Raw genomic sequence first — 10,593 nt, forward strand, 5'->3', positions numbered from 1 at the left:
CTACCATCATGTAAATTTGAAAAAACACAATCCTATCTTTTCACTTACCATTATTCCGAAAGTACCATTTAATTATTAATTCAAGCAAATTCTCTTTGCCAAGATCTCTTACTCTTTTATTAATACCTCTAATGTCGACCGTAGTGATGAGTACGACGATGATAGTCTCCAACAAGGAGTTGTTGGGGATGGTGGCTGGGAGGTGTGGGAGCACTGGCAGACCTACGTAGAGACAAGTGTGGGCAATGCCCACACTTAAATGTTTTCTTCAATCATGTAGGCTACAATAAATAGAACATTTTGGCAATATTTTGCATGAATAGACCCCAGTTGGCTCACTATTAAGGCTCAAAATATAAGCCAGTGTAAATTTTAAAGATAAGGTGGGTGGGAAAATAGAACAAGAGGGTGGAAATACAACCAATAAAAGATGGATGTTACTTGGCATACTGAGCTAATATTTCATTCTATTACCTTAAATGATGTACTGTTGAAGCTTTAGTGATTTCAACAAAAAAACCAAGCTCATGAATTGTCCTATCGTTTTCCTGTAGCACCACATATAAGTTACATTTCAATTTTTTTGTTTTCATTTTTAAAAATATTAAAAACAAATGCCTGTAAAATATTTCAAGCTCTTTACGACATTGTCTTCAATCATAAAGCTAAAATTTGCAGTCTAGCCTAGTAGAAAAGGACATTTACTTACAACACACAGGCGAACCTACGAAGGGGCTTGACTGGGCTTTAGTCCAGTGCTGGTTTTGTACTTTAGTCTTAATTGAACAACAAAATCCACTACAATTAAATATTAGCCCTCTTATCTTTTAGAATTCAGCCTATCCTAGCTACCCACATCAGATTTCTTCTTCTTCTACCCATTGAAATCCTATCATATTTTCTATATAAAAAATAATAATAATCCTACCATATAATATTAATTAGCCCAAAAATTCCTGGTTATAAAAGATCTCCCCCAAAAATAAAAAAATTTAGCCCACTCCTAGAAAATTTCTGGGTCCATCATTGCTTACAAACTAGTGGTCTAATGTTTAAACTCCCATAATACCTTGGTAGTGTGTGTGAGAAACACCATTTCCCCTTTAGGTTTTTTTTTTTTTTTTCAAATACAAGTGATAGTCTAAACTACAGGGGAGGGGGTTTCTCACACACACACACTACCAAGATGTTATGAGGGTTCAAATAGACCTCTTGTTTGCAAGTCAATGTCATTTTCGACTAGGTTAGACCGTTGGCACCAAAGCTAGAGGTTTGTTATTTTTTTATTTTTTATTTTTGGAGTGAATTTATTTTATTATTTATTCTTACATCTTTAACTCCTATTCGATTTTGTTTGGTTGGCGAGAAGTTATGTTGTACAGATACAAATACGAGTACGTTGATATGACAAATCTTCAAAAACTAGGATACGGGTACGGCACTAATACAACGATTAATAATATATATATTTATAAATAATAATATAAATAGGTCAATAATGGGCCCAAAGAATTATCAAAGTTTGGGCATCTGGGTTGGGCTTACTTATAATAACCCCATTTGGTTCTCATTCTTCTTATAGTGGGCTTTTCTTTTGTCAAAGCTAGCCCATTATTGAAACAGACCTAGGCACTAGCCCATAGTGAAACTTACTGTTTCTTTCACTCAAAGCATGCAAGTAAAACGATGCGTATTGTAATTGGGGCACCTAACATCATCTTCTTCACGAGTTAGCCGCTTCTTCTTCGCAGATCAACTGCAACTGGAGATTCGCAGCAGCTGCAAGCGCAAGTAAGTTCTTTTCTTCTCCCTTATTCCTTCTTCCTTCTTCCTTCTTCTTCTTTCTTCTCTACTGCCGAAACCAGTAAAAACTAGCCTCTGTCGAATCCAGAAGAAGAGGCTAAGTATATTGCGAAATACCCCCGTCATATCCTTGACCGTATCGCTCGTGTGTCCATGGCGTATCGAAGATGGTCAGCATAACAGAAATGTCCACGATACGTCGTTTTCCATATCTGATACGTATCGGAGGAGTATCCGATACGAGCATACCCCTCATGACCGGCGTATCGGTGCAACATAGAGAAGCCTTCATGCTCAAGTTTCTGAATACAACAGTCCTATTGTCTTTACACATTTTATCGGGTTCTTCATTTCATATTGTGATTCTTAGAATGCAGTAATCCCTTAGCATGCTTTGCGTCTTGCTTTGTCTGAAACCCGTAAGTAAACACTTGACCAACATAACCACCAGAGCTTTGTTCTCTACCAAACCAACGACAACATCAACACTTCTGAGACAATGCAAGTCTCTTCTCCAAGCTAAGCTCATACACCAACATATCCTGGTCCAAGGCCTTACGCACACCGTAACCGACCTCATTGCCGCCTATGTAGCTTGCAATGCTCCTTCACAAGCCTTGGCGTTGCTCCAACGCCTTGTGCCGTGCCCATCAATTGTTTTCTGGTGGAATGTGCTTATACGGAGTGCCGTGCGCTCTGGGTTGCTTTACGACGTGCTTTGTCTCCACTGGCGAATGCAAATGCTTGGGTGGAGGCCTGACCATTATACTTACCCCTTCGTTCTCAAGGCTTGCGGCGAGCTTCACATGTTCAGTCGAGGCTCTTCGGTCCATGCTGCTTTGTATGCAAATGGTTTTGATTCAAATGTGTTTGTTTGCAATGCGGTTATTGCTATGTATGGCCGCTGCGGCGCTTTGAATGATGCCCGTAAAATGTTCGATGAATTGTTTGAGAGAGGAATAGGGGATGTTGTGTCCTGGAATTCAATTGTGTCAGCTTATGTTCAGAGTGGAGATTCGAAGAATGCACTCTCAATGTTTGATCGGATGATGGGCGATTTTAGTGTACGCCCAGATGCTTTTAGCTTAGTTAATGTTCTTCCTGCTTGTGCTTCGGCTGGGGCACCAATGTGGGGTAAGCAGATTCACAGTTATGCTATTAGGAGAGGATTATTTGAAGATGTGTTTGTGGGTAATGCCGTTGTTGATATGTATGCTAAGTGTGAGATGATGGATGAGGCAAACAAGGTATTTGAGATGATGGAAGAAAAGGATGTGGTTTCTTGGAATGCCATGGTTACTGGGTATTCTCAGATTGGTAGACTTGATGATGCTATTGGTTTTTTTGAGAAGATGAGGGAGGAGAAGATTGAGTTGAATGTTGTCACTTGGAGTGCTGTGATTGCAGGGTATGCTCAGAGGGGACACGGTTATGGAGCGCTGGATGTGTTTCGGCAAATGCAGGCGTGTGGCTCTGAGCCAAATGCTGTTACCCTCATATCTCTTCTTTCAGGGTGTGCCTCTGCTGGAGCACTGATTCATGGAAGGGAAACTCATTGTTATGCAATAAAATGGATCCTGAACCTAGACAGAAATGACCCTGGAAATGATATAATGGTAATCAACGGTCTGATTGACATGTATACTAAATGCAAGAGTCCCAAAGTTGGACGAATGATGTTTGATTCTGTTGCACCAAAGAAAAGGAATGTGGTGACTTGGACTGTGTTGATTGGTGGATATGCCCAACATGGGGAAGCTAATGAGGCACTAGAACTCTTCTACCAGATGCTCAGACAGGATTTTCCCCTAAAGCCAAACGCTTTTACTATATCTTGTGCCCTGATGGCTTGTGCTCGTCTGGGTGCCCTGAGGTTTGGTAAGCAAATTCATGCTTTTGTACTACGCAATCAGTATGATTTTGTGAAGCTGTTTGTGGCCAATTGCCTTGTTGATATGTATTCCAAATCTGGAGACATTGATGCTGCTAGAGTTGTGTTCGACTACATGCAACAAAGGAATGCTGTTTCTTGGACTTCACTAATGACAGGTTATGGAATGCATGGTCGCGGTGAAGAAGCCCTGCAAGTTTTTGATGAGATGAGGAGAGTGGGGCTGGTGCCTGATGGTGTAACCTTTGTTGTTGTCCTCTATGCTTGCAGCCATTCTGGAATGGTTGATGAAGGAATGAGGTACTTTAACAGCATGAGCACGGATTTTGGGGTTGTTCCTGGGGCAGAACACTATGCTTGCATGGTTGACATCTTGGGTCGTGCTGGTCGCTTGGATGCCGCATTGGCGCTGATCAAAGGCATGCCTATGCAACCAACACCAATTACATGGGTGGCCTTGCTCAGTGCTTGCAGGACCCATGGGAATGTTGAACTTGGTGAATATGTTGCACATCAGTTATCAGAGACGGAGTCAGAGAATGATAGTTCATGTACATTGCTTTCAAACATATATGCCAATGCCAGGCGTTGGAAAGATGTGGCCAGAATCAGATTGTTAATGAAACATACGGGCATCAAGAAGAAGCCCGGTTGCAGTTGGGTGCAAGGAAAGAAAGGCAATGCAACCTTCTTTGTGGGTGATAGGACTCATCCACAGTCTCAAGAAATTTATGAGACCCTTGCTGACTTGATTAAACGGATCAAAGACATTGGATATGTCCCTGAGACAAGCTATGCACTTCACGATGTCGATGATGAAGAGAAAGGAGACCTTCTTTTCGAGCATAGTGAGAAGTTGGCTTTGGCCTATGCAATCCTAACTACTCCACCAGGCGCACCTATCCGGATCACCAAGAACTTACGTGTCTGTGGAGATTGCCATAGTGCGATTACCTACATATCCAAGATTGTTGAGCATGAAATCATATTGAGGGACTCCAGTCGCTTTCATCATTTCAAGAACGGATCCTGCTCCTGCCGAGGCTATTGGTGACAAAAGAAGTTATCCTAGTTGTGAGCTCAATTTTCCCTTCTTAGTTATTATATATGGATTGTTTGAGATATAAGGTTTATGGGGTGGTGAAGAACACAACTGTTACATTTATAACAGCAATGAAAAAAATCGATCAAAAGATGATTGTTTCATAAATGCCAAGGTCCTTTAAAGGTTATCAGAGGTTTTACTAACATCTCTGATCTTTCTTCTCCTGATGAGTCACACATTTCAGTAAAGGCAGTAAACGGAAAAATTGAATTCTAATCTCTGTTTTTTTTTCTTTTACTATACATATGGGTTGATGTCTTAATAATCTTACATGACATGTCAAAGCTGCTTCTTTGGTTTTTTTTTGCCTTTTGACTGTGTGGATAGGTAGATGAAGAAACTAAATGGTAGAAATTTGCGTAGAGTCAGTAGGGGAATGCACTGAAATGGTAATACAATTTGTTTTTTCAGCTTGCGCCATTTTTATTCTGATAAGTTTTTTGTTCCTCTTCTTTTTTGTTTTTCCTTTGGGAAGTGGATATCAAAAGATTTGCAGTGGTGGGATATCATCACTCACATGGTTTTACAATGTTTGCTATGGGCAATTTCTGGAAGATTTGGGATCCTCATAGGTGTTCTGCATGCCCGTAAAGTAAAGTAAAGGTTTGTATCGTTTTTTTTTCTATTGTTGTACGTTTTCTTTTCTTTTACTTAGAAGGCATTTGAATTGGTGTTTGATTCCTTTAATTAATCTAGCCCTTCGTTTGGATGAAGGAATTGAAAATTACATAGAATTCTAATATGACGGAATTTAGATTTCCATCATTTCAATTTCTGGCGATTGAAGATTTCAGTGTCTGGATTTATGTATGTCAAATTTTGTAAATGACAGAAGTTTGTAAATGGCACTATGGAAATTGTGAAATGACCCAATTTGATTAGGATGAAAGTAAGGACGATTCTGATGTTGCTGATGATGATATCTTTAGTATTTAATTGTTTTTGGTTGTATTGAAAATAAAGACGAAAAATTTCATTTTGAATGATTTAGGTGATTATTTCATAGGGGTCAATGCTAAGTGATTATCTTTTAGTCTTGAATATGGGTGATCTGACATGACATATTGAATTTCTATCGGTGTTAGATTCTGCATCTGAATGTGCTGATAATAACGTGTGTAGTATGGATATGGGTGTCTGTTTTGTATCTTGCAAATAAGTGGGTAATCTGGGTATCTTAAGAGGGTATCCGATTGTGTATCTTCACACTAATTAGTGGGTAATCTGGGTATCTTAAGAGGGTATCCCTTGTTCTGTATCTTTTTTTTAAGAAAGAGGTATCCGATTGTGTATCTGAATGTCTTGATAACAGTGTGAATAATATGTATTTGGGTATCATATGAGTATATTTTTTAGAAAGATGCAGTAGGAAACTATTACAATGGCTAGGATAATGTCATTTATGTTTAATGGAAAGAATACTCTTAAGTTTGAACTGGCCACATAAACAATCCAGTCTTCCTTTATCACCGATAATAGTGTGGATGTGTATCAGAACCAACACGATAATACTGTGAGTAGTTTGGATATCAGTATCATATGAGTATCTTAATGTGTTCATTATAGTGTATGGATAATGGTATCAGAGTCTGTATCTGAATGTGTTGATTATATGTCATTCGTATGGATTTACGAATCCTTTTTGTATCATAATGTGTTTATTGTAATGTGAGTAGTATAGATATGAGTATATATTAAGTTGGGTAAATGGTGTATGTTGCAGGTCAAAAATGGAATCTGGGTTTGAGCTTTGTTTTCCTGAATCAGAGGTGTATTCGGCGAGGGTGAATAATCTATGTGTGCCGAGTACAGTACTCAGTAATTTTGTGTTGAAGTTTAGTAATGAACAAATGAGAAGATTTAGAGAGACCTGCTTTGGGCACTTGATGGAGCTGGATAAAATTTCATTTAGTGGTCAAATGGTGCATGGTCTGGCCCTTCGGCGCGTGGCTGGACTTGGTGTGAAGGACATACACGGGCTTAGCTATGCAATAGGGTCCAATGTGGTGCAGTTCACTGCAAAAGTATTTTGTCTAATTAGTGGTCTGAAATTTGGAGTAGAGCCTCACATAACGGCTGAGGATGAAGGTGTAAATCGGCTACTTGATGCTCATATTAGCAATAAGAACCACATTACATTACAAGACATAGAAAAAGCATTCTTAAGCGCCAAATTTGGAAGTGAGGACGTGTTCAAATTGGGAATGCTATGCTTTATAGAGTTTGTGATATTGGGGAAAGCCCCCAATGTTAGGATAAACGAGGAGTATTTACACTTGGTACATAATATGGAGGAATTAAACAACTTTCCGTGGGGTTCGATATCATTTGAGCAGCTCCAGGATTCTTTGTTGTTTAGTCCTGGAAAAAGATAGAGTGATGAGAATGATGATGGGAAAGAGAAACGACAGAGAAAAGGAAAAGAAGAGGTGAAAAGGAAGAAGAAGTTGGAGGATAAGAAGCATAAAAGAATTAACAGACCGGCGTGGACTATAAAGGGATTGAGCTTTGCTTTCCAAGTAATGTTTAATTCATAATTTCTGCTTTGTAAAGTTGAGTTCATAATTTCTGTTTTGTAAAGTCATGTTCATAAACAATTATTGACTTTGAAATTAACTTGGAGCAGGTTTGGGCGTATGAATTGATTCCTGAATTGGAAATGGCGCCTCTGAGATATTGTAAAAGGAAGGACAAAACTGAATTAGTTCCTCGTATTTGCCGGTGGGAATCTACTGATAAAACCCCTGAGTTTAGAAAGTTGAATGCGTATATTTTTCAAAGCAAACAGGTATTCAGTAAATAATATGTTTATTTCATGACTCAAGTTGTTAAGTGTATTGTATATGACATGTGAACTGTGTTTTTGTGACAGCATGTTTCGTTACGCCTCCTACGACCAAGTGCACTCGAGCTGAGGCAAAAGTACTGGACTTGGGGAACTAATTTTCATGAAGAGGATGCACCTAGTATGGGTCCTCGAGTATCTACGGACCTTGCTGAAGTAAGCTCTCTTGTGCAGCGATTGGGGGATGAGATTGAAATTTTGCATCGTGAAAAGAGTGAGCAATGGGCAAATTTTGTAGATTTCAAGAACGCAACCAATCATGGGATGGAAGTTATGAGGTTAGAATTGACTGCATTGAGAAAAATGATAGGTCATGGAGGTGGAACTGTGGTTGTGCCATCAGTTGTAAAGGTGAAACGAGTGCAAAGGGAAGAGAGTGTATGTGAGGCACAGGTTGAAGACAGTGAAATGAAAGATGAAAAGCTGGATGACGAAGAGGAGAGAGAGGATGAAGATGAGAAGGGTGGAGAGAAGGTACATGCTGTAGAAAATGACAAGGGAGACGTGGAATACATAACCCCAGAGATTAACTGGGATGATCCTGCATTGGTTTGCGTGACCCTTGTTAACTTTCTTAAAAACCCTTGTCGAAAATGGAAAGTGGCAATGGAAGAGGGTGATGCCGATGATGATAATAATCTTGATGATGATGTAGTTGTGCGTAAGGTCCAAAAAAAGCGGGGTCGAGCACAGAGTTCAATTGTTGAGCCTGCCATGAAGCGGCCAAAGTCTGTGGAATGCAAAACTCCTTGGCAAAGGCAGGAGATTCCGAATATTGGGGAGGAGACAGTTGGTCTTACTTTTGACCCCCTGAGGCCAGTTCGTCATGGTTTGCTTCTAGAGACAGCGAAATTCTTCTGGGAATGGGGACAAAAAGAAAAGTAGGTTCTCCCTGCTTTGGTACTTATTGGAATTCAAATGACTGTATTATAAGAACTTATTGAGTTGTTGGTGAATCTGATTTATTTTTCTGGTAAGGAACTTGGTGAAACTGATTTGATTTTAATATTTGGTGACACCTGCAGTACGCATGTGAGATTATGTGGAAAACATGGTGTGGACACTTCGCATGACTTCTTCATTCGCCTTTTGACCAAGGATGGTTGGTTGAATGACACAGTAAGTATAGAGCAACTGAAACATAATATTTGTTTGGGTGGTAAAATGACATTAGTCAAAGTATAAGAAGTAAATAATGTTATAGATTAAAATAAATTTCATAAAAGATTGCAGATAAATACATAGAAACTTCATTGTTGTTGTATTAATGTTGTTTTATGGTGTGCCCAAATAACTGCTGTTATACGATTTATTGGGGTAATATTGGAAATTTGTTGGTGTAGAACATCGACATGGGATTGTATTTGCTAAGGGTACGGCAGACAATATATGCAAACTTGGTGCGTTCGGACTGGGCAATAGTAGATACTCTGTTCCAGGTATGTATCTTCCATAATATATTATGCATGCTAAATTGGTTCATTTGGTATCTGAACTGATGCATAACTGGTATGCCATTATGTAGACTTATGCTGCAATAGATTTGCAACATATGCGCCTTTATGGTGGAAAGGAAGATAGGACCCATAGCAATGCTTTGGTGAAAATGGTTAATGGCAAACTGCCTACGTGGGGTAAACCTTGGTCTTCCGTGAAAAAAGTTTTTATGCCGTACAATGTGAGGCAAAAGCACTGGGTGGGACTTGTTTTAGATTTAACAAGTTGTGAAATTTTTGTGTACGATTCAAATATAGATTTGTTTAGGACCCACATATTGGTAAAGGCAGTGCAGCCACTTGCAAAATTGATCACTCCATTGTTAGAAGAAGCTGGGTATGTTGGTGATTTTCCTCTGCGAAAAGGTGAGTGGCCAATTCATCGTGTAATGGATTCTGCCCAACAAGTTGGAGGGTGAGTAACTTTCTACCTAACCATTTACATATGTTATTTGCGAATGTGGAATGATTCACAGTTTATTACCTATTTTCAGCGGTGACTGCGGGATGTTTGTCATCAAATAATGTGACTTTCTGAGCTGGAATGTGGAGTTGGGGAAAATTTCAAATGAGGCCATGCATTTATTCCGTCTAAAGCTTACTGTAGACTTGTTGCAGGGATGCTACAATATATAGCTGTATGATTATGGCTGAATGTTTAACTGCCTTAGTTTTGAACTTGAGAGGTATTTCCAACCGTGTGAACACACATGCAACACTATTTTGTTTTGATTACGGTGATGTGAATATATTAGCAATTCACTCAGAACACTGAGTTGCATGTTGTTTAATTAGAAAGTTTTTTTTAAAACTTCAGAAGCCGAAGAAAATATGTACATATAATATTGTCACACAATAACCGTGATACAATATGAGAAAGGTGGATAAAAGGATGTTATGCCATATTGTCATACAATAACCGTGAAAGCACTTCCCAATATGTGAAAACAAAATGTAGTAGTCGTTTGGGTTTTGCCCCTTACTAGTTGATCAGTTTACAAACAGAATATTGAAAGCGATTCCCCATGTATCCCAGTGGTGGGTTTGGGGTTGGTTTCGGTTTCTTTATCCTTAATTTCGGTTTCTTTGTCCTTTAATCATGAGGCTCAAGACGACAGGGTTGATTTCAACATATCTTCTTGTTGCTTTGGTTTATTTTTTTGTCCTTGCTGTTTGACTAGTTTTGTCCTCTTGGTGGTTTTTTGTCCTCTTGTTGCTTTGGTTTAACCACATATAGTATTAGCATTAACTTGGTTTTTGCCACATATAATATTAGCATTTTGAAGACGGCACATGCATAATATCATTTAGTACCCATCCCAAGTTATTATTTGTTGATAGCATAAAAACATACCCATCCCAAGTAATTATTTAGTACATAAATTCCTCAACAGAGGAATGCTATTTAGTACCTTCTCTCGGTCGCCACTCTCTTTATTTTTTTATTTATTCT

At 38.9% G+C, this 10,593-nt stretch overlaps 2 protein-coding genes across 5 annotated transcripts; both read left to right on the forward strand.

Moving 5' to 3' along the window:
* Window positions 1-1,701: 1,701 nt before the first annotated feature.
* On the forward strand, window positions 1,702-10,029 carry LOC110744735 (Tetratricopeptide repeat (TPR)-like superfamily protein). Of its 4 annotated transcripts, XM_088244337.1 has the most exons (9): window positions 4,749-4,768; window positions 5,275-5,402; window positions 6,523-7,318; window positions 7,426-7,587; window positions 7,672-8,525; window positions 8,670-8,763; window positions 8,988-9,083; window positions 9,170-9,555; window positions 9,635-10,029. In XM_088244337.1, exons 4-9 carry the CDS (start codon window positions 7,459-7,461, stop codon window positions 9,663-9,665), a joined length of 1,590 nt encoding a protein of 529 aa, XP_088100463.1. In that variant the 5' UTR covers window positions 4,749-4,768; window positions 5,275-5,402; window positions 6,523-7,318; window positions 7,426-7,458; the 3' UTR covers window positions 9,666-10,029. The 4 variants fall into 4 exon arrangements, with proteins under 4 accessions (XP_088100461.1, XP_021804351.2, XP_088100462.1 ...); XM_088244335.1 differs by lacking the exons at window positions 6,523-7,318; window positions 7,426-7,587; window positions 7,672-8,525; ... (2 more) ...; window positions 9,170-9,555; window positions 9,635-10,029 and adding an exon at window positions 1,702-1,791 and having other exon boundaries at window positions 1,876-4,768; XM_088244336.1 differs by lacking the exons at window positions 6,523-7,318; window positions 7,426-7,587; window positions 7,672-8,525; ... (2 more) ...; window positions 9,170-9,555; window positions 9,635-10,029 and adding an exon at window positions 1,709-1,791 and having other exon boundaries at window positions 1,892-4,768.
* Window positions 6,530-7,174, forward strand: LOC148292745 (uncharacterized). Its single transcript, XM_088243978.1, has one exon. The coding sequence runs from the start codon at window positions 6,530-6,532 to the stop codon at window positions 7,172-7,174; it is 645 nt and encodes a 214-aa protein (XP_088100104.1).
* Window positions 10,030-10,593: the final 564 nt, after the last annotated feature.

Source organism: Prunus avium, chromosome 7 (assembly GCF_965620075.1).
Source record: "Prunus avium chromosome 7, drPruAviu1.hap1.1, whole genome shotgun sequence".
Taxonomy (NCBI): Eukaryota; Viridiplantae; Streptophyta; class Magnoliopsida; order Rosales; family Rosaceae; genus Prunus; species Prunus avium.

Coding starts and splice junctions, on each gene's coding strand:
- LOC148292745 (XM_088243978.1), top strand. CDS start 6,530: ATGGAATCTGGGTTTGAGCTTTGTTTTCCTGAATCAGAGGTGTATTCG.
- LOC110744735 (XM_088244335.1), top strand. CDS start 2,193: ATGCTTTGCGTCTTGCTTTGTCTGAAACCCGTAAGTAAACACTTGACC.